This window comes from Haplochromis burtoni, unplaced genomic scaffold, assembly GCF_018398535.1.
Source record: "Haplochromis burtoni strain Fernald_Lab_line unplaced genomic scaffold, NCSU_Asbu1 Contig_232, whole genome shotgun sequence".
In the NCBI taxonomy this organism is placed as follows: Eukaryota; Metazoa; Chordata; class Actinopteri; order Cichliformes; family Cichlidae; genus Haplochromis; species Haplochromis burtoni.
The window spans coordinates 929,432-952,727 of record NW_024582593.1 but is presented as its reverse complement, the minus strand read 5'-3'; the positions used below and the strand labels follow the sequence as shown (position 1 = coordinate 952,727).

Below are 23,296 nucleotides of genomic sequence, written 5' to 3'. Positions count from 1 at the left end.
TACATTTGCTTTTTACACATATATGTAAGCATTGAGCCAAATGTAATAATGCCAACATACTGAAGGAACAACATTTGTCTCTTATATATGATACATCTATATATACACTGTCAAAGATACTTGAGTGTCTTTGAGTGAAGATTTAAGGTGATGGGACATATAAATAGCTGCAACTTGAATCTTTACTGAAGCTCAGTATTTGACACAGAGTTCACTCACATGTGCTGTACCAGTGTACCTGCACATGTGATGTGACAATAGAAGTGATTTGATTTGAGAGTTCAAACTCACTGCTGTAATAACTAATAATGATTAATATAATAACTATAATATTGGCCATCTCATATTTACACTCACTTTAGTCTCATGAACAACATTAGCTAATTGTTATTTACTAGCTAATCTTAAATGACTGTTCAGTACAGATATGAAGCCCAACAGTCATGTTTTACAGTCCTGTGGTCTCAGCCTCAGATACTTATTAAATCACACAAAGCTCATGTAGAAACAAACAAACGAACAAAATATGTTCTCCTTCATTTCTGTCAACCACACGTTTCCAGCTATCATGGTTGCTAGGCAACCTGGGCAGCGCTACGGAGGCTAGACCGTTCCATTTCACAAGCCTCGCACTTCCGGCCTTAGCGGTCTTTGAGTACACGGCCCTTGAGGACCGTTGAGGCTGCGTACTTTAAGGCTGCAGACCCTGAATTGGTATACAGCCCATGTGTACACCTAAGAGGCTGACATGCAGACCAACAATGCTGAATCTAGAACCTTCTCCCCGTGAACATGGAGCCAGATGTGTTTGACGCATCTCAAACACAACCTCACCTGAGTCAGAAACCACATCAGATGATCGAGTTCTACCATCTGTCCACTAGATGGAGATGACTGACAAAGATATCAGCACAGGTCTGAAAGCATGTGTGGATCTCACACAAATGCACACAGACAGTTTATTAGGCACATCTGTTCAACTGTATGTTAAAGCAAAAATTTAATTAGTCTGACATGGCAGCACCTCCTGGTTCAGGACCGCCTGCTGGAGTTCAGACTGAGGGATATTCAGGCTCAGAGCCTTTCTCTTCGTTTAACACGATCAGCACACAGACAGGATTTACCTCAGTGTGACAGGAAGGCTTTTATGCTTTCTGTTTGGTGAAGCGCGTGCCGTGTCCGAGGGCCTTTAGACGTTTTTAGTAAGGCTGTGTGCTGGTGAGCCTCACAGCTTCTTCTGTTGTTTCAGTGTTCCTGCTTTTATGGCGTGTGTGTGTTGGGGGATGTCTGAGTGCTCTAAATATTAATGATAAATATAGTTCTCTGCAGCTAAGTGAGAACACTGCTGACCAAAGGGTTAAAAATAAAGGTGCATTATACTTTTCGGGTGTTCCTTTAACCGTGTCTCATTAACACCGTTTGTAAAAATTTAGAGGACTTCACACTTTAAACATCATATTGTTCCAGTCCCACCCTGATAGGACTGTGAAAATACTGTGTGAGTGTGTGTCTCTGTGTGTGTAGGCGTTCTGTCTGTGTGTGTGGGGGGGGGGGGGGGGGGATATGTACCTGTGTGTAAGTGTGCGTGTTTGTGGTTTGCGGAAATAGCAGCAGGGTGGGAGCGCCCTTCTCTGTCCCCGCCCCTCTCCGTGCGCTTCCTGCTCAGGTGAAGCAGCTGAGGGTGTTGGAATGTGTCGGTGCTGTCGGTGATTCGTGCTGCGGGACAAACATGGAGGTCGGACCTCTCCTCTTCCTCCTATGACTATGAGCAGCGACGCGTGCGGGAACAGCAGAGGATCTTGGCTGTGACGCTGCGGGCACTCTGAGGCGTCCAGGTGTGGCTGCTCCACCTGCGGCTGCGCGATCACTGCTGCAGTTTTGACGGGATTTTTGCGCCCCCGGTCAGTTTGCGTCTGCCGGAGCTCACCATGCCGGAGCTGATCAGCGTCACGGAGTTCATCGACGAGACCAATGAAGACTACAAAGCTCCAACCACCTCCAACTTCACTACCCGGATGGGCCACTGCAGGAACGCGGTGGGAGCTCTTGAGGAGGTGAGGAAACAAGGACACACACACGGTTGGAAGTCGGTGATTATAAGAGTTTAATAAGGTGGTAAAAAAGGCTTCCACTGAGCCTCTCTGTAAATACCCGGAAAGTCCGTTTTGTTCCTTTTTTCATGAACGTGGTTTGTTTTCCCGTGTGTGGGATTGAAGAGGGTTTTAGTCACAGCCTGTTTTCACTGTTTGTGGATCTACAGTGTGGATAAACGGTGATTTCTACTGCTTTTCAAACTTTCCAAGCAACAGAGCGTCAAACGAATCTGTTTTATTCGAAAGAGGAACTGAGAGAAACACTTCCTTCTGTAGACATTTTGTAAGATTTAACAGCTTCTTTTTATTTTCTTTTTGCAACACGATGATGAAGCATATTTCTAAAACTGAAGAGATGAGGAAGCAGAAGTTAAAGGTCAAAGGTTTCAGGTGGGAGAATAAGATGGGGCTGAAGGCTTTCCCCACAGGGATGCCCTGGGAAAAAACAGGGCCGCCCTGGGAAAAAACAGGGCCGTGGGCACAGACATGTGAAAGGCCCCAAACTGCCCTCAAGCTCAGGAGGAAGTCGTCACTGGCTGTTTTTAGTCGTATTTAGAGAAAATATCTTAAAGTAAATTAACGTGATGATTGTACTGTAAACTCAATGATAATATTCATGAAAGGTTAAGGTAGTATTAGCAAAGCCACTCTTCCACTATCACCAACTCTGCTCAACTCGATTCACCTAGACTGGATCGTTTCGGTTGTTTTCCATTACAGTGGAGCACCACCTCAGTGTGGGTGAGATTGTCATCAGTGAAGGACAGTGAGGAGATTGTGGACCTGGTGCTAAACTGAGGGTAAATGTCTGCAGCACATTGTTGGACCATGTTGTTGGGTTTTGTGCAGTGTTTTACCCATATTGGAAAATCAAAAACAGACCTTCAATAGAAGCATATTTATGAGCAGCACATGAATGAAAAGTCTGACAGCCCCCAATTTTAAACAGAATTAAAAACACAAGTAATGATGATGCTGGCGCAGTTTAACGTGGAAGGGAGTCTGTCAAAAAGTCAAAAAGAGAGACCACATCTCTCCGGTCCTCTGCTCTCTCCACTGGCTCCCAGTTGCTTTTAGGATTGATTTTAAAATTTTACTGCTGGTTTTTAAGGTTCTTAACGGTACTGCACCTCCTTACCTGGCAGAGCTTCTTAGCATTTACCGCCCCAGGAGATCTTTGAGGTCAGCAGACCTGATGCTTTTAGATGTTCCCAGGTACAGACTAAAGACTAGGGGAGAGAGGGCTTTTGCTGTGGCTGCACCCAGACTGTGGAACAGTTTACCTCCTCACATCAGATTCTCCACAAGCCTAGGAACTTTTAAAACTGCTCTTAAAACTCACCTCTTCTCATTGGCTTTTAGCAAGGTTTAACTTATTGTTTTAATTTATTGTTTTATCAGTGAGGTGTTTTATGTACTTGTGTTTTATTGTATTTTATATTTGTATTTTATTGTACAGCACTTTGGTCAGCCTCGGTTGTTTTTAAATGTGCTTTATAAATAAACTTGACTTGACTTTGTATACACGCTGCAAAGAGGCAGAGCCATTACTGAGTTGGTGAGCTCAGGTTGAGTGGTAGAAAACGTGTTTCCAGCATCCACAGCAGCTGTTCCTATGATCAACATTTTTTTTCCTGTGACCACCATTAAAACCTTTACTGGGAAACAGCGAGCGGGAGTCCTTTGTCAAAGCAGCTAACACATTTCAACATGAAGAAAAGCAAATTCTGCAGCTGCTCCGCCCACTCCTGTTTGTGTTACATGGAGAAAAATCTGCATAAGCCTCCAGAAGTTGTATTAAAATTTGCAGATGAACTGTTAACTTAGTCTGATACATGTTTAAATTATACAGCTAGCTGAAGGCTGACGTTCTATTTTACATGGAAGCGGTGTTACATGGTGTGTGTTATCTGGCTTCATGGATAGATAGAGTTGGGTGTCATTTGCATAGCAGTGAAAATGTATGCTATGTCTTCTGATGATACTGCCTAAGGGAAGCATGTATAATGTAAACAGAATTGGTCCTAGCACTGAACCCTGTGGAACTCCATAATTAACCTCAGTGTGTGAAGAGGACTCTCCATTTACATGTACAAATTGGAGTCTATTAGATAGATATGATACAAACCACTGCAGTGCAGTACCTGTAATACCTACAGCATGTTCTAATCGCTCTAATAGGATATTATGGTCGACAGTATCGAATGCTGCACTAAGGTCTAGCAGGACAAGCACAGAGATGAGTCCACTGTCAGAGGCCATAAGAAGATCATTTGTAACCTTCACTAAAGCTGTTTCTGTGCTGTGATGAGCTCTGAAACCTGACTGAAACTCTTCAAATAAACCATTCCTCTGCAGATGATCTGTTAGCTGTTTGACAACTACTCTTTCAAGGATGTTTGATATGAAAGGAAGGTTAGCGATTCGCCTATAATTAGCTAAGACCGCTAGGTCTAGAGATGGCCTTTTTAGTAAAGGTTTAACTACTGCCAGCTTGAAGGCCTGTGGTACATAGCTGATTAATGGAGGTGATTGACAAACATTGATTATGTTTGCTTACTAAAGGAGTTAGAAACTCCTCTACATCAAACATCTTGGCCGAGCATAAGAAAACACACGCTTAGGTCGTATTAGGTGTGCTCATTTAATTGTTTCACAAATCTGGCCATGTCTTTGAAAGCTGACCTCAGGGCAGGAAAAGCTTAGGCGTTAGTGATCACACTTCGTGCATACTGGCCTGAGACTGTTAATGGGATAGAAAGCTGTTCAGTAAGGACGTTGTTGTTTTAATACATATATGCTCTTTTGTGGTCATGTTTTAGTTTTTTTTCTCTCTTTGAGTCTTTGATATCACGTTATAGTTGCCAGCAAGTCTTTCAGGACAGGAGTCCATTGGTTATTCATGGCTTCCTGTCAATAATGAAGGCATTAAATATTTTTTTCACAGGTTTCCTTGTTGATGGATAAATAGAACAGTGTGTCAGAGAGGTTATTTATTAATTCTTAGCATAAAGAGTCAAATGCTCTGAAAAGAAGAGACATCCTGGATGTTTTTTAGGGAGGTGATCACGTGATTCAGGGATGGATTAAACAATCTCTTATTTCTCTTTGTGTGTTTTTGTGGGGACTTTTGTTTGGGTTCCTCTTTTCTTTTCTTTTTTTAATGGTTTCTAGTTTTTCACATTCCTTCTGAGACTTTATTGGTTCTAAGGACAGTAAATATTTTTCCCCATCGTTGTAGAGGCCATCTGTTGTTGTTGAGGAGCTGTTGGATTACAGCTCAGAGCACAGAGTTGAACGCTGGTTCCTCTCAGCATAAAGTGAAGAAATCTATGTCCTTGCAGCGAATGCTTTAAAAGCACAACTGAAAACCTGACGTGAGGTCTGTAGAAATCGCAGGTCTGCTGATCATGTCCTCCTCCTCCTGTTGCATGCTGGGATGTTCCCACTCAGTAGACCCGAGGCGATGGTAGAGCCTCACTTCTCTGATCGAGTCTCGACATGATTCGCCTCACCTTGGTCCTCCTGCTGTCTCCGATCTTTGCTTTCCTCTCAGTTAAATCCCTCCATTCTCTCCTCTTTCCTTTGTCATCTTTCTTTGTCTCGTCCTCTTTCTCTCTCTCCTTTGGTCACTTTTAAAGCTCCTCTTTTCACGTTTGAAGCTCATCTCTGTTTCTGTTGTGTCTCAACTTGTCTGAAGTGATGTGAAAGGAATTAAAGTCTCCAATAAATCATCAGCTCCTCCCTCATCTTCAGACGGTAGAATAATTACAGTAAACACATGAAATCAGCATCAGTGTGCTGAATGGTAAAAACAGCAGATGAGTCCTTTACACAGTCCCTGCTGGTCTGATCAGTGTTGTGCCCATTCAGGTTTCTTTATCTGCTTCATCTTCCACTCGTCACACTGATCTGCTCACCTGCGTTCACTAATGTAAAATGAGTGTTGTTGCACGTGTTAAAAGCAGCTGAGCAGAGCTGGTGTGCAGAGGCTGTGAAACTGAGGAAACCCTAAAAACAGGAAGCGTCTCGGCTGCTTCTACTGTCAGAAAACTGCTGTGAAATGTTCTGTTTTGATGATTGCCACTCTCCAAATCCACACTTTGGCTCGTGCCTCATCCTGTAGACCTGAGACCTCTCTTTGAATAAATATCACCACTACTGTGAGCTTTAGCAGCTCTACATTGTTGCCACTCGGTTACAGGAAAATTCATGATGATGATTACTTTTAGTCAATAACTGTAATCTCAATGATTTTACAGTCATTACATTAACAGTTTTACAGACTGTTTCTTTGAACTTCAGTGTAAAAACCGTGAGGGTGGTGGGGACATGCGACGTCCTGCAGACAGTTTTAGACACACGTTGGTGGACATTTCTGACCTCACAAGACAAAGCAGCGCCCCTGCTCGCCTGCAGCCTCCAAGTCAGGATGTCTGCAGGTGGAGGTGGGGCGAAAAGAAGTCAGGGCACCAATAACCTCACCTGCCTTCAGACACCTGCATGCATGCTGAGAGTGATGAAGGCCAACTACCAGTCAATTGATTAGTCAATTGGGCATCTTCATCCATTAACATCCTCCTAGATGTTTGCCTGCAACCTCATAGTAGGTTCCAAAGTCCAAAGACCTGCATGTTGGGATCACCGGTGATTCTAAACTGACCATGAGTGTGATGTAGATAGGGGGGGGGGGGGAAATGATGTACTTGATTTATAACACAGGGGAAAAACCAGAGCTTTGTGCTGAAAATTAATTCAGTAGGTAACAGGGGTAATTACCATAATTACCATTCATTAAATATGAATCCTCTGACGTCAGCCTGAAACAGTCTGAAGGGGCTGCTGGTAAACTTTGATCAGACAGTTTGACTGACGTATCAGCAGAGGAAGTGATCCCCCTTTATCTTTGCTGACCAGGTCAATGATCTATGTGGTGTACAATCATGCACTAAGTTACTATATTTAACCTTTATGACCTCTTTACACCCTTGCAACACCCTTATTAGGGACATAATGAAAGCTCGTGGGTGGGCTGCTGTGACATGAGCCTGTTGGCGTTTGTACCAAGATTTCAACGCTGTCCTCAGAGACCTGCCCTGTGTGTTGTTTGTGTGTTTGCAGGCGTTTCATTGAGATTATTGCATCATTCATCCTGTAGGAGCGGTATTTTCTACGTTTAACCCGTCCTGTAGCTCTTTTTCAGTGAGTGCTTTGGTGAATTTGCAGGTAAACTCTCACAAACACAAGAAGACCATGAATATTTATCTAGAAGGCCCTGCCAGGACCTCAGTGCTGTGAGACCATCAATCATCCACCGTACTGAGTTGAGCTGTTTCTGAGTTCTTTGTATTTGTGCTCGATCTGTTGTTTGGTCTTTGGCTGAGCTGAATGAAGTCGCTGCTCTACACCTGAGCTCACCTGTCGCCTCGCTGTGTTTCTGTGCAGAGATTTGAAACCGGCTCCGGTGTTTGATGAGTGGCTCGTCTTGAACCAGTTTTTGGTCAAAGAATAACCAAGTGCATGTTTCTCGCTCTGAGTCATGGACCTGTGACTCAGACCTGTAGACGCTTAGGTGAACCCCACAGATGAGGTCGGCAGGAAAACACCTGAAGGTCATGTGACTGAACCTCTGTGGTCTCATCAGTCATGCAAACTATGGTAAAGGCTTAGATCGCATGGCCTCTTCAGTCTCCCTCCCACAGCCTCGGGTTAGACACAAGCAGACTTCATGTTCCTGACTAACATGAAGCTAATGCTGTAGCTCGTGTTACCATTCAAAGGTTTAATTTAGGCTGCGTTTTAGCCTCAGGCTAACGAGGAGAGTTTCAGGAACTAGAAGACATTAGCTTTCAGATCAGCTCTCCTGCAGGCACGCCGGCTTTACAGAATATGAGCTCCCTTTGGGTACGTCAAACAGGTGAAAGAATTCCTTCTGAAGCCCTAACCAGATTCCTGTGAATACAGTGGGCGTGGCTATGTCAGGTTCTGTGTGTTCGCCAGAGCTGATTGTGCCAATCAATACAATACTGATGATTCCATGTGATGTCCTGCAGATCACAGAAGCAGCGCTCTTATTTTAGGGACTAATGCACCAAACTGTACCGCACAGATGAGGAGGGACACAGGAAACAGGAACAGCACAGAGAATCTGATCATTTTCAGAACATAAGATTCAGTTCATTACAGATTTATTAATATACAACAATGCACATCTCAAGGTGCTTTGTAAGATAAAGACCCTAAAATAATAAATATAATACTACAATAATACCCCCTGTGAGGAAGCACTTGGTGACAGGGGGGAGGAAGAACTTTCTTTTAACAGAACCAGGCTTTTGTTAGGGGGAGGCAAAAGTTGATGCAACAGTAAAACCCAAAAAGAACTGACTAAACTTTATGAAATGCTGCCAGCATTCTAAAGCCTTGAGAAGGTCAAACTGAAGTAGCTGTGGCCGCTGGGCGCTGTCCCTCAGCAGGCATCTTCGGATTATGTTGAACTGCAAGAATAAAAAGATCTGCTTCAAAGGTCTGAATGAAACAGTCTCTGTGAGTGAGAGGTGTCTGCTAAAAAAAAAAGCACCTTTAATAGCAGCACTGTTTTCATCAGTCTCTTATTAGATGTGTGATGTCTTGATAATAACTCTGCTTCGGGTAAAACATGCAGACTCTGCAGTCCGTCCACGCACGTCAGTTCAGGGTATGAAGGGTGACAGTCTGAGATGAACACCAGCAGTGGTGAACGGTTCATACTGACTATAAACACACTTTTTCTTTAACTTTGACGTGTAAGCATTAGAGGCATGGCTCCTAATCTGTGTGCTGTTTCTTCTCCTCAGGCTCTCGACTTGGACCGGTCCGTTCTCTACAAGATCAAGAAGTCGGTGAAGGCCATCAACTCGTCTGGTCTGGGTAAGAGATGCAGTTTCATGTCAGTCTGACCCAAAATAACAACGCTTGTCACCACAGTCTCACTTTGACTGTCACTTCCTGTTTGTGGTAGCACACTGCGTTCAGATACAAACTACCAAAATAAAAGCAGTTTTTTTTATTCAGGTCAGTGCGGGTGGGGTGGGTTCGTCAGCAGCCGCGTGCTGCTGGTGGGTCTCTGCTCGGGCCGGTGGAGTCTCACCTCCAAACATTCCTGTCATGCTTCCCCGTGTCCCGGCATGCTGAGGGATACGCCCACATCCACACTACAGTGCAAACAAAGGAAAGGCCGAGTCCTTCACACACTTAGCAAACACACAAGATCCGAACGTTATTCAGCACTTCTGCAAAAACTGACAGGAAACGCATCATTCAGCAGTTTCACAGACAGAAGGCACTGCATGACCTCTCACTGTATGTGGACAGCAGAGAGGTTCTGAAATATTTAGCGTCTCTCTGTGACCTGCAGGTTTATGTTGGAGGTAAATCTCCATGTATATACCAAAGATTCAGAGCGGCTCGGTGCCTCAGCTCGAGGGGAACAGCCCATTTTCTCTGCTAAAGAAATGCAGCGGGTACACACAGACATGTCCAACTGAAGCCCAATAAACACTTTTAAATCATCAGAATTATTTAAAGCTGAAAAATTATATGAAAAACTGTAAAAAATTAAGATTTTGTTTCTCTCCTTTTATTTTTCTACTTTTAATTTTTCGTATCAAAAGAGACTAAATTAAATTAACTAGAAATGTTTTTGGAAAAATCTTTTGTTACAATATAAAATTCATTTAAATTAATTTAAATATAATTTCAATAAATGTAAATTTATTTTAATACATTCACATTTATTATTTGTTTAAAATATTTAAAATAAATATTTATGTTTTAATTGTTTAGATTTTTTTTATTTTAATTTGAGGTGTGTATTTTATTTCTGTTCATTTATATATCTCCAGTTTTTCTCAATATTTAGTATCATATTTTTATTTATTCTCTTTCTCTTCTCTTATATTTATTGTTTTTTATTACTTTTTATTTTATTACTTTTTTATTCACACGTGTTCGTTGTCCTTGTTTTTTCCACATGGTGGAGTGGATGGTTTTTGTTTTCACACAGAGTTTAATCATTTTTGTTTTTGGAGTTAAATGAAAGATGATCCGAGCTGCAGTCCGCATTTATTTAAAGTGTTTTCTGTGTCGTAGCTCACGTGGAAAATGAGGAGCAGTACGTTCAGTCCATGCACAAGTTCGGGGAAAACTACCTGACCCGGGGTGACAGGGATGACGGCGATGTCGGCTCTGCCTTCATCAAGTTTGTCGTTTTCACCAGAGAGCTGACAGCGCTCTTCAAGAACCTGGTGAGGAACCAAAGTCAACCTCAGAGAGTGAAACATTTTATTGTGAAAAGTGTTAAATGTAGAAAGTGTGGTGTGTTTTGCGCATTTGTGCTGTGACACAACTTCCTGTTTGCAGCTGCAGAACATGAACAACATCATCACATTCCCTCTGGACAGTCTGCTGAAAGGAGACCTGAAAGGAGTGAAAGGGGTTGGTGTCACTTTCTTCTTCCTGCTGAAACAAACCCGCAGACACTCGCTCAGTTACACTTCACTTCCTGTTACTGTGGCTAAAAATGAATCATGTTTGGTTAGATGACATGTTGACTGTGTATTTACAATAATTACATCAGAACTGTAATCATTTTAAACACACAGCTTCAGATTTAACAAATAAAATCACGCTGGGGTCCCATATTAATGTCTAAATATCTTTGTACCACAGCAGCAAACCAGCCACTGTAAAATCCTCCGTTTCCTGTCATATGAAAAAACAAAAGCAGGAAATCGAAATAAAAGATCATTTTTTGTTTTTTCTGATTTATTCAATATTATTTTTCCTGCTTTATGCTCAGTTTGAATAATTTAAAAAAAAAACCTGCTTCTTGAATTATAAAATGTAGGCATGTTAGGTAAGGTGGCCCTGAGGTGCCAAATACAACATTTAATTTCTGCAAAACACTGAACAGTTTTTCTTGTAGTTGTGCGATGAGCATAACTTCCTGTTTGTAATGGTGGTGTCGTCCTGCAGGCTGTGGCTCGTGGCATAAAGACCAAATGGCTGAATTTAAAACACCTCTGTTGTGACACGGTCACCATTGTGTTTGTTTTTCTAATCTAACGCACATGCTATCATCTAGAAATATTTCCAGAGTGACTCAGAGGTTAGAGTCCTGTGTGTGTGTGTGTGTGTGTGTGTGTGCGCGCGCGCGCGCGCGCATTTATGAACTGTGACTGTGTGACGTCTGTTTTTCCTGCAGGATCTGAAGAAGCCGTTCGATAAGGCCTGGAAGGATTACGAGACCAAACTGTAAGAAGGGCTCATTATCAGCTGCTCTCACTGAAATGTTAAATCACGGAAACGAGAACACGTTAACCAGCCGACTCATTCAGCATTTAAATGAGGATGTTTGAATAAAGTTATCTTTATTGTTTCTGTCTCCACAGACTGATACATGCTCTTTTTTTTTCCTTTTTCTCAAAAAAAGAAGAAAAGATAAAATATGATGATTGAAATCATGGCGTTTCTTGGCTTCTGTATTTTAGCATCTTTCTATTTTTTCTTCTCCTCAGTTTGTTGTTTTGATCACATTTTTTTGTGTTGAGATTTTAACACGACCTTTGACCTCTGCAGAGCGAAGATTGAGAAAGAGAAGAAAGAGAACGCCAAGATGCATGGCATGATTCGGACGGAGTTCAGCGGAGGAGAAATCGCAGAGGAGATGGAGAAGGAGAGACGAATGTTCCAGCTGCAGATGTGCGAGGTGAGGTCAGAGGTCACACAGGTGACCTGAATGCTAAAACAATCATCTCTATCCTCTGAGGTCAGACCGAGAGCAGCGTTTGTTTTACTGCCTCGACCAGTCAGCGCAGATTTTATATGACGTGGAAGATTTGGCGGACAGAGGTCTGTGACGGATTCTTTTCAGAAGTTTTCCAGTTTGATGGTTTTCAGGGTTTGTAGCTTTTTTGGCTTCATCAGGCGCTGATCTTCAGCTCAGTCTGTGTTTCTCGTGGTTTTTTGTTGGTCATGAGTAGAGAAGGAGTGGAGGGTGAATTCTGTGGATATGCTGGTAAAGAGGTGACAGAAAAAAAGCCGTGAAAACGAGCTTCCTCTGAAGGCTGTCCAGGCTCGCTGTTAGAGACCCGATGAGGATCAGCTCAGAGTAAAGCCAGCCGGGATGGTACTGACCAGGATGCCTAAACAAGATGAGGTTTAAAGGCCAGAAGAAGACCCCGGGCAGACCCAGGAAATGCAGAGATGATCTCTCAGCGGTTTGGGAATGCCTCAGTGTCCTCCTAAAAGAGCTGGAGGAGGACAAGGAAGGACTGGTCATGCAGTAACGGTTATTTTCTTCAGTTTTTCTTGATTCTTTGGCTTTTCTCTGCAGTACCTGCTCAAAGTGAACGAGATCAAAGTGAAGAAAGGAGTAGACTTCCTCCAGAACCTCATCAAGTTTTACCATGCTCAGTGCAAGTATGTCCAAATGTGACCAACAGGTCCATGTATGAGTAAGGTGTTAAAGGAAAGATAATAAAGTGTGAATATTAAAACATTAATTTTGTTATTGATTCACTTTTTTCTTGGAGGTTCTCAGACGTTTTTTTCTTCAGTTTTTTCCAGGATGGACTGAAAGCTGTGGAGACTCTGAAACCGGCCGTAGAGAAACTGTCCACAGACCTGACAGCGGTGAGGACGCTTGTATTCCCTGCAGGAGCATTAAAGCTCACAGCTCACTTACCGATCGCTCTGTGCGAACACAACAATGGGCTTAAAGTTAGAGTTTCTCTTCCTCTGCAGATCAAACAGACTCAGGACGGCGAGAGAAAGCAGCTGGCTCAGCTCCGAGACACCCTGAAGGCGGCACTGCAGTCCGATCAGAAAGAGGTAAAAAACATCAAACATGGTGTAACATCCATTTGACTGATGGCACAGACCGAAAACATGAACACAGTTAAAGTACAGGATAAACACCTTGTGCTGTTTAATGAGGGTAGAGTCGCTAAAATGCGCACAGCAGTTAGAACAAACATGGTCTGAACAGATGTCATGAGTCTGATGGTGAGCATAACCAGGTGAGCTCTGACAGGCTCACCTGTTACTGGAAAGGAAGTTGATTAACAAAGCTGTCCATCAAACAGAGGCTGCTCTGAGCTCTGAACTCTGTGTAGGGTCATGGTTCTCACGTCTTTCTGTCATAAGAGCTGCTTCACATAAAGTGTCTGATTTATTGACAGGATGCCCAGGCCAAACAGAACGCAGGTTACAGCCTCCATCAGTTGCAGGGTGACAAAGCCCACGGCAACGAGCGCTCTGGTTTCCTCTACAAGAAAAGTGAAGGGTGAGCGAACTCAGTGTCCCAGAATACCATATGAATGTGACTGACATACACATGCAGTTCCTGTGACGTCCAGCAGAGGCAGCATTTAGTCAGTCTACACAGACTCAATGTTAAATGTAACATATTTACAGATTTAACATGTTTTCCTCCTTCTGCACACGTGTGTTAGTGGTAGCTGCCTCAGTCACGACTCCACTCTATGACCTTTCACACTAAAAGCTTTGTCTCTCTCCTCGTCAGACTGAGGAAGGTGTGGCAGAAGAGAAAGTGCTCGGTGAAGAACGGCTTCCTGACCATCTGTCACGGGACGGTAAGGTCCTCTCCTCCCATTGGTCCATGACAAGCCCCCGCCCTCCAGCCTGCACTACATGTCCAATCAGAAATCTCCTCATGAGTTTATCGTCTACATCAGGGATAGACAACTCCAGGCCTCGAGTGCCAGTGTCCTGCAGGTTTTAGATGTGTCCTTGATCCAACACAGCTGATTCAAATTGCTAAATGACCTCCTCAACATCCTGTGAAGTTCTCCAGAGGGCTGGTAATGAACTAGTCATTTGATTCAGGTGTGTTGACCCAGGGTGATATCTAAAACCTGCAGGAACCGGCACTCGAGGCCTGGAGTTGCCTACTCCTGGTCTACATTAAGTGGGGTTAAATAGTACATTATCTATTTATTTATTTTTTTAGTTTCTTTTCTGCCTTCTGTTTTTTATTTTGAAGTTTGAGCAGTCAAATGGCCAATCAGGACTGAGCTAGCAGAAGACAAAGAGCAGAAGGAAAATGATTAAAAGAAAAGGGTGGGAAAAGGATTTGATTTGAAATCCGAGGGCTGCTGGAGAGAAAGTTTCTAATTCTTCTTAACTGTTTCTCTCTAACTTTCAGCCTTTTGTTTCTCCTTGAGCTTGCTGAAAAGCAAATTCAAAGAAAAACAAACCTCATATCTACAGATTCACAGTAACACATATCTTCAGTTCTATTTAAGGTAAATTTTAAGATTAGACTCATGTTTCTGAGAACCGGGTTTCCAAGGTAATCTACACCTTCCTGATAGCTGTCGGTACATCCCTCCTTCAGAGTAATGTTCCGTCATGGAAACGTTCTGTCAGAGTGATGTTCCTTCATGAAAGCATTCCTTCAGAGACACGTTTCTTCAGCATAACATGTCCAGGATTACGCTAACCCTTCACAGCTGGTAGAAACCTTCCACATTTACCACTCAGACTCAAATGAAGACAGGTACTGCAGACAGAGTCCTCGCAGTGCTCCATCTGAGGTCAGCTCACCGAGGTCATCCGTCTTAGGGTCCAATGTGCACTTATTCCCACTCCCATTCCCACTCCTTTCTGAGAATAGGTGAAGCGATATTGGAGGGTATTTCTAGTTTAGTATTTCGTTTTTCTTTTCTTTTCCTAAATTGCATTTTGTTTACATGATCAAAATGAATTGAACACAAAGATACAAATGTTGCGCATGATGATCAGCTCCAGCTCTGAAACCTGACTCTTGCCTTGCTTTGGGGAGTAGAACCGTCAGCTGCAGAAGATCCTCTGATATCAAAAATGTGAAGGAAAAACCTCATAAAACTTTAGTCTACCAGACTTAAAACGGGTCCATGGGCCCATAGTGGGTATGTATGGGTGAACTGTGGGTCCCGCATGATACGCCCATTTAGGGAGGCAGGAGACAGTGGTGGAGGCAAGAGGAGGAAAGGAAAACCCTGTGGTTCATCAATAGTTTTAGGACATTTCCTTATGAATGAGACGTTTTGTGGCATGAAAAGCCAGAGGATCAAAAGTCATCAGGCTTCAGAAAACAATAGAAAATGAGATTGCAGAAAGTCACTGAGGTTAATCATCTCAGAACTTTAAATGATATGTGCAGATGTTTTGCAAGATGAGGGAAGGTTTTGAGTTGTGCAGCTTAAAGTCCTTACAGGTTCTCGCTGTGGGCTGAACCTAACTGGGATACAACTATTGTCCATGTTATGGTATATAGCAGTACAGACTCTGTGACAGTTTCAGGATCTTTTCTCTGTAACGCTGAATGTTTGATATCTGAGTGAGGTTCAGTCAGAGCTGAGGTCTCACCTCCTCTCGTTGTCTTGCAGCCAAACAAACCTCCAGCCAAGGTCAACCTGCTCACCTGCCAGGTGAAGAGGAACCCCGATGAGGAGAAGAAAAGCTTCGACCTGTTCTCCCGTATGCTGCAGACTTCCTGCTCACATGTTTCTCTGTATATATGTGTGTAAAGTCTAAACTCTGTCTCGTGCCCCCCACCCCCCACAGATGACCGGACCTACCACTTCCAGGCCGAGGACGAGGCCGAGTGTCAGATGTAAGTACGAGCCGGCATGGCCTGAGCTGCCGGGCTTCGCGCTACTGCGAGCGCTTATGGTTTGGTGTTTTTTAGCTGGGTGTCGGTGCTGCAGAACAGCAAGGAGGAGGCGCTGAACAAGGCGTTCAAAGGAGACCAGGACGAGGGTGAGAACAACATCATCCAGGAGCTGACCAAGTCCATTGTGGGAGAGGTGAAGAAGAGGACTGGAAACAACAGCTGCTGCGACTGTGGAGCTGCAGGTCAGAATTATTCAGAAGTCTCTCTCAAACAAACACCACTCATGAAAGGAAACAAAATTCAAAGATTAAACACGGAAGTCCAGTCACTCATGGTCAGGTCAAAAAAGTAGTGACGCTTGAATGAGTCTTTCACCTTTCCATCTGGTTTGAGGGTCTGGACTTGGATGCGTTTCTTTCAGAGGATGCTGATTAGACTCACGGTGGTGGCCTTGACAGTCTTATTTTAATTTTAAGGCTTCCTGCACATGCTCAGAGCAAAAACCAGTGACAGCTTAGTTCTGCCGGTGTTCTAACCCCACTGACCTCTGCAGGACTGCTTGTGGAAAGCTCTGGGCCTTCAGGCAGTTTTTTTCCTTTGCGGTTGTTTTGTGTGGGTTTTTATGTTTTTGGCATTGAAGTTGTTTTATGCAACTTTTTTAGTTGGTCTGTTGCTTTAAACCTAGCTGATATTCTTGTAGATGATGGTTTTACTGAACTGCACTGTGAACACTTGATGTGGAACTTCATAGCACTTCTATTTCCTGTCATGGTTTACAGAAGTGAGAACACGTTAGTGTCATGAGAGAGAGCGCATCAACAGTCTCTCTAATAACACCACAAAACACGTTTTCATCTGTTCATCTTAGCACGTCCAAAGATTAGATTAATAACATACAGTTTTTTTTTATCAATTATATATTCAACATTCACTATATTGCCAAAAGTATTCACTCAGCTTCCTCACGTGGACCTGTAGTCCAAACACATTTCTGCTCAGAGCTGCAGAAACTTCCCAGAATTCTTTTCCAGGTTTGTCTGTCAGCAGATTGTTAATTCATCTCGTTCACTTTGTTGTTTCTTTAGTCTTGAAATTACATTTTGAGGATGTGAAGGCACCGCTTGTTGTTTCTGTGCCCCCACCCACCCTCTACAGATCCCTCCTGGCTGTCCACGAACCTCGGGGTGCTGATCTGTATTGAGTGCTCAGGGATCCACAGAGAAATGGGGGTCCACTACTCCAGGATCCAGAGTCTGGACCTGGACGTCCTGGGAACCTCTGAGCTGCTGGTGAGTCCACTTCACTGTCCCGACAGAAGGTCAGAGCATTCTGTTTGTCAGTTTGCGGTGACTCATTTCATCATGACTTTAATCTGTTAAATAAAATTAAAATATTTGCAGGAAAAAGCCAAAAAAGCAAAGCAAAAAACCCTCAGATTTTTACCATCCTGCAAGACTGTCTCCTGATTCGTTTAAAACTGTTTCTTTGAAATCTCTTAACCTCATTATATTCATCTGTGTGAAGACATGAATGGAAGGGACATTCTGAATGTTTGCAAACCTTTTCTGGAATAATCAGGGAACCAGAACCCTTGCCGAGCATGTCAGTCGTCTTCAGCTGTGAAGAATCAGGAAGTGTGATCACGTGTCTAATCTTAGGAGCTACAGCCAGAACCGAACCAGAGTTGATGTTGGGCTTTTGTTGCCTTTTAGTTGGCGAATAATGTGGGAAACGCCAGCTTCAATGAGATCATGGAGGCAGATCTGTCAGCGCAGGAAGTGACCAAACCAACTCCAACCAGCGACATGTAGGTGACGGCACCAGGAGGTGAGTCTGAGCTGTAGTAGGATGTTGTAGTGACTCGTCCGTCTGGTTTGCAGGCAGATGAGGAAGGACTACATCACAGCGAAGTACACCGAGAAACGCTTCGCCCGGCGGAAGTGCACCGACGCCGCGTCCAGGCTGCGGGCTCTCTACGAGGCCATCAGAAACCGAGACATTCTGTCGCTCATCCAAGTCTACGCTGAGGGGGTGGACCTGATGGATGCCATCCCACAGCCCAACGAACATGTATGACCTCCTCATCTCTAACACGAGTTTGACGGACTGACTCATGCGTCTCTCTGTTGTGTCTTTGTGCTCATTTTGTGTCTGTTTTTACTAAGCTTTTACTCTTAAGCTCTGCTTTGTGTGTCCATTCAGTAACACGTAGACACAGCTCTGTGCAGGTGTCCGTTGTTGCTCTGCAGACTGACTCTGTGTGTGTGCGTGTGTGTGTGTGTGTGCGTGTGCGTGTGTGTGTGTGTGTGCGTGTGTGTGTGTGTGTGTGTGTGTCAGGAACCCGGGGAGACGGTGCTCCACCTGGCGGTCCGAATGGGCGACAGAAACTCGCTCCACATTGTCGACTTCCTCGGACAAAACAGGTGTGACTGTTCAATTAAATACATGTTCTCCAGGTGTGTGTATGTGTGTAGTGACCGGGTCTGTGTTTCAGCGGTAACCTGGACAAGCAGACGACCAGAGGAAACACGGCGCTGCATTACTGCTGCCTAACCAACAACAGCGAGTGCCTGAAACTGCTGCTGAGGGGGAAAGCTTCAGTGTCCATCAGTAAGAACACACACACTTGCACATATATCAGAGCGTGCTGAACGCTGACGATGAGTGACAAGTGCTCATATCATTCATATGAGCATTACACACTCAAATGTTGCTTTTTATGATCTTTTACCGTACGACTGGTCTGAAATCTGTCCAAACTTGAGGTTTTAAGATGTATTTATGCAGTGTGTGATTGTTCTAAACTTTATGACATCGTTGTAAAGTCGTTGGATGTCATTTTAGAAAAAAAAAAGAAAAAGTGTGTGGTACAGCTCTTTTCATGCCCTTTAATATGATATATCACTCGATAAGGTTTCTTGAAATGTTTTATAAGAGGAACTTTGACATGGGCGCTAATGATGAAGGTCAAGTTCAAATAACCAGCCAACCTGGCTCTAGTTTATTGTTGTGAGGTTTGAAGGAATAAAAGCAAGTTTCACAGCTGGTGTGACCCTCATCTGGGGCCGTTATTGTTTCTACCATCACATAAAATTTAAATGATGTCTTGAGAACAAACAGAGCTGAGTACTTTGTCTTTTCAGGGGGAGAAAAACCTGCAGTAACACAAGAAAAGTGCAGATCTAATCATCTTTCCCTTTTGGAAACAATGTGCTGACATAATTCACCAAAAGTCTGAATGACTGAATTTGTGTCCACAGCTAACGATGCAGGAGAAACACCGCTGGACATTGCCAAACGTATGCGACACAAAGAGTGCGAAGAACTGGTGAGAATCCAAACACTTCCAGACTTTTCAAAGTAAAGCAGTTCCTGTGCTGTTGAGTGTCTGTACCAATAAAGTTTGATTAATGTGTTCCAGCTGACTCAGGCTCAGACCGGAAAGTTTAACGTCCATGTTCACGTCGAGTATGAGTGGCGTCTGCAAAATGAAGACCTGGATGAGAGCGATGACGAGATGGAGGACAAGGTAGGCTGCTTTTCTGACGTCCTGCATTAAACTTTCTGTTGGCTTTAAGTGACCGTGTACTTCCTGTGTTTTCTGTGGGTCCTGCAGCCCATCCCACTGCGGCGGGAGGAGCGCCCGGTCAGCTGCTTTGTGCCTGGAAGTGGACCCGTGCAGCCCAACCTGGCGGCGCTGGCGTGGGATGTTGCCTCCTTGGCATTAGACAAGCAGCGGCCTGCGATCCCTAGCACCATTATTAGCAACGAGACTTATGGCACCATGCTGAATGTGAACCTGCCGCCCCCCGGCCCAACGCCCCCGCTTCCTCCCCGAGGACCCAGCAGAGGTCAGAGGGCACCTGGGCTGAGATCAGCTCTGCTGTTCAGACCCTGTGAAGCTGTGAGGAAATAAAACTGATCTGATTCTGTCTTGTCACCATCAGGTACCAATAAAGGCCCCTCCGTGGAATCAGTAGGCAGACAGCGGTCGTCCTCCGACCCCCCCAACCCTCAAACGCCGGAGAGGAACTCCAAGTACGGTGGGTGGACTTCCTGTCAGATCCACAGCGGAGGGTCTCGTTTGTGATGTTTTTCTTTGCGTCCGTCAGCTTTATTTGGCTTTGTTGCTTTATTTTCATGAAAAGAGCAGACGGTTCTGTCCTCTTTCTGAGGTATGGACCGGCTGTACGAGGCTTTCAATTCAATTCAAGTTCAGTTCAATTCAATGAATTTAAATTCAGTTCAATTCAATTTTAATTATACATGGCCAAATCAAAACAACAGTCGCCTCAAGGCGCTTAATATTGTAGGGTAGAAACCTAGATACATACGGAGAATACCCAACAATCATATGACCGCCTATGAGCAAGCACTTCGAGACAGTGAAAAGGAAAAAAATCTCTTTTAACAGGAAGTAAGCTCTGGCAGAACCAGGCTCAGGGACAGGCGGCCATCTGCTGCGACCGGTTAGGGTGAGAGAAGGAAGACAAGATAAAAGACATGCTGTGAAAGAGAGCCAGAGATTGATAATAATTATGATTCATATGATTCATTCATGATTTATTCATGATGCAGAGAGGTCTATTAACACATAGTGAAGGAAGAAGAAGAAACACTCAGTGCATCATGGGAATCCCCCAGCAGCCTACAGATCAGCTCTGCTGTTCAGACCCTGTGAAGCTGTGAGGAAATAAAACTGATTGCAGCATAACTAATGCTGGGCATACACTGTGCGACTTTTGGCCCATTTTGAGGCGATTTTTTTTTTTCAGTCGTGTGACCATGCGTCGTGTAGTATTGTGACAAAGTGGCTAGGACTGAATTCATTTACCATTTGTCACATGCATAAATTGTTATTTTGTGTTCTGTTATCTTATAGAACACAAAATAAGCACATGTAACCTTGGCTCTACATACTATCCCGGGTCTGTTTGTATTAGCATTGGTTATATTCATTTCATCTGTGCAAATGTTCTTAAAGCTAAGAACAATCTTTCATTTGTTTATATAGTTTGGTTATACTTACCATTGTGTGTTCCTTTGAGCAGGTCCTATGTGTAAAACAGGTATGTGGGAAGGGCTGCCCCAGTACTTCCTGATTTTATAGGTTATGATCTCATTGATCATGTCAATTGGGTGTAACCAAATGTTTCTTTTGTGTAAAATTGTTTATTTCATTTAAAATAACCTCATGAGTCAGATTAAGTGAAGAGATTGACTTTTCAAACTGTTTAATTGGGTGAATGAGTTTGTTAAGTGGAAAAATTATTTTTTTCCTGTTTCTGATGGTGGTTGTGTGTCTGTGTGAGTGAAAGACAGAGAGGGAGAGCGAGAGACAGATTTTGTTTTATAACCTTCATGTTAGGGATGCACAGTGTAAGCACTGAGGTCGCATCAGAGCATCAGGCCGCATAGTGTGAGACCCTGCACGGTGACCTACAAACTTCTAACCCCTGCAAGTCAATTGTACAGTTTGAGCAGAAGCTGATTAACGTGACTAAAAAAATCGCACAGTGTATGCCCAGCTTAAGGGAGGATTCAGGGCCACCTGATCCAGCCCTAACTATATGCTTTAGCAAAAAGGAATGTTTGAAGCCTAATCTTAAAAGTAGAGATAGTGTCTGTCTCCTGAATCCAAACTGGAAGCTGGTTCCACAGAAGAGGGGCCTGAAAATGGAAGAATCTGCATCCCATCTACTTTCAAATACTCTAGGAACAAGAAGTAAGCCTGCACTGCAAGAGCAAAGTGCTCTAATGGGGTGATATGGTGCTACAAGGTCATTAAGATAAGATGGGATCTGATTATTTAAGACTTTGTATATGAGCTGGATTTTGAATTCTGTTCTGGATTTAACAGGGAGTCAGTGAAGTGAAGCCAATATAGGAGAAATCTGCTCTCTCTTTCTGTTCCCTGTCAGTACTCTTGCTGCAGCATTTTGGATTGCTTTCAGGCTCTGACTGTGGAGGTGTGCCTGGAGCCACTGCTCAGGGCTTTCTTGACTCTTGTTCTGCCCTCTTCTCCCAGTGCTCTCACTGGTTCCTCCTCCTCCTCCTCCTCCTCCTCCTGGGCCCAGCAGGAGAACCGGCATGTTGGAGACCAAAGCCGCCACAGCCAAGACTGCCCCCCTCCCTCCTCTGCCTCCCCTGCCGACAGGACTACCTACAGCACCTCCAGTCCCGCCACCGCCCTGCATCCCACCTCCATCACCACCCCAGCATAAAGTTCCTCTCCTCCCACCCAGCCACCAACACAGAGGACCACCAGGATCCAAAGCCCCTGTCTCTCCTCCCGCGTACGTACTGGTCTGATTGAGCTGGGTCTGCTGGGAGGAAGCACACCAGTTTAATGTTGTTCTTATGATTACAGAGCAGCGAGGGTTCCTCCTCCTCCTCAGAGACCTGCAGGCACGATTCCGTTGGAAAAACAAGGTACACGCACACACTCACACATGAACACACACTAAGATATCCACAATCAGTAACATGAAAATATTTGAATTTCACTCAAGCTGCAGCACCGCCTTCTTGGATGTTAGTACAGTAACTCAAAGCAGCATATTATTGGTCGTAAGATGTCATTAGAAATGCTCTAAAAGGCTCCAGCAGCACAAACATGGTGCAGACATCCAGTTCAGGTGAAGCTAGCAGACAGCTAGCAGCTACAGGCACCTGTGTCAAACTTTAAGCCTGAATATGATGTAAGCAGGTGGGTTATAAAAACATAACTGCTGTTAAAAGGCTGAAACTTTTGTGCTTTGACAAGGGACTGTTAATAGAGCTCTGTGGAACACCACGACCTGCAAGAACACACTCACATGATCTCTGATGTCACTCATTCAAGGAAAGCTGTGATTATGGTGTACAATACATCAGTGAAATACCCCCGTCATGGTTTAATGAGGTCAGGTGCTCATTAAACCTCAACACTGGATTTTTCTCTGTGTGAAACTTAAGGGTATCTTTGCAGTTTCGTGCCATGTCAGATATTCTGGTGCTTTACTGCAGTGGTTCCCACCCCTTGGGTCTGTGAGTGGTTTGGTACCAGGCCATGAGAGTTGAGGCTCGAGTGTGAAATTCGTGGTTTTCAGGGGTTTTATTGTTTTTTAGCGTTAACTCTGTTTCCCTGGGTCTTTTCCCATGTGATAAGATAAGATAGCATAACCTTTATTAGTCCCACACATGGGAAATTTGTTTTGTTACAGCAGAAAGTGGATAGTGCAAAGTTGCATAGAAAAACACTGGAATAGGATAAAAATAAGATACTGTACACAATAGAATAAAATAAAATACAAATGCAATATACATCTGACAGCAGTGTGGAGGAAAGACCTGCGAAATCGCTCTGTCCTACACTGTGGAGCTGCTCAGTGCTGTCAGAGTCTCCTGCATGGGGTGAGAGATGTTGACCACCAGGGATGACAGCTTAGCCACCATTCTCAAATCAAATCAAATCAAATCACTTTTATTGTCACATCACATGTGCAGGCACACTGGCACAGCACATGCGAGTGAAATTCTTGTGTGCGAGCCCCACAAGCAA

At 43.9% G+C, this 23,296-nt stretch overlaps 1 protein-coding gene across 2 annotated transcripts in view; it reads left to right on the top strand.

The window, feature by feature from the left end:
* Positions 1 to 1,561: 1,561 nt before the first annotated feature.
* asap2b (ArfGAP with SH3 domain, ankyrin repeat and PH domain 2b) overlaps positions 1,562 to 23,296 on the top strand; it is a 34,224-nt gene continuing 12,489 nt past the window's right edge. The window contains exons 1-25 of one of the 2 annotated variants that reach the window (XM_014338517.2): positions 1,562 to 2,054; positions 8,930 to 9,002; positions 10,224 to 10,378; positions 10,494 to 10,568; positions 11,338 to 11,387; positions 11,712 to 11,841; positions 12,469 to 12,554; positions 12,692 to 12,767; positions 12,879 to 12,965; positions 13,316 to 13,419; positions 13,660 to 13,729; positions 15,527 to 15,617; positions 15,705 to 15,753; positions 15,829 to 15,995; positions 16,909 to 17,042; positions 17,466 to 17,560; positions 17,634 to 17,823; positions 18,091 to 18,176; positions 18,248 to 18,363; positions 19,014 to 19,081; positions 19,175 to 19,282; positions 19,370 to 19,604; positions 19,701 to 19,796; positions 21,782 to 22,049; positions 22,124 to 22,185. In XM_014338517.2, the coding sequence (XP_014194003.1) occupies positions 1,929 to 2,054; positions 8,930 to 9,002; positions 10,224 to 10,378; positions 10,494 to 10,568; positions 11,338 to 11,387; positions 11,712 to 11,841; positions 12,469 to 12,554; positions 12,692 to 12,767; positions 12,879 to 12,965; positions 13,316 to 13,419; positions 13,660 to 13,729; positions 15,527 to 15,617; positions 15,705 to 15,753; positions 15,829 to 15,995; positions 16,909 to 17,042; positions 17,466 to 17,560; positions 17,634 to 17,823; positions 18,091 to 18,176; positions 18,248 to 18,363; positions 19,014 to 19,081; positions 19,175 to 19,282; positions 19,370 to 19,604; positions 19,701 to 19,796; positions 21,782 to 22,049; positions 22,124 to 22,185 (2,797 nt within the window). In that variant the 5' untranslated portion in view covers positions 1,562 to 1,928. The remainder of the gene's footprint in view (positions 2,055 to 8,929; positions 9,003 to 10,223; positions 10,379 to 10,493; positions 10,569 to 11,337; positions 11,388 to 11,711; positions 11,842 to 12,468; positions 12,555 to 12,691; positions 12,768 to 12,878; positions 12,966 to 13,315; positions 13,420 to 13,659; positions 13,730 to 15,526; positions 15,618 to 15,704; positions 15,754 to 15,828; positions 15,996 to 16,908; positions 17,043 to 17,465; positions 17,561 to 17,633; positions 17,824 to 18,090; positions 18,177 to 18,247; positions 18,364 to 19,013; positions 19,082 to 19,174; positions 19,283 to 19,369; positions 19,605 to 19,700; positions 19,797 to 21,781; positions 22,050 to 22,123; positions 22,186 to 23,296) is intronic. The other variant, XM_005937657.3, reaches the window with a different exon arrangement.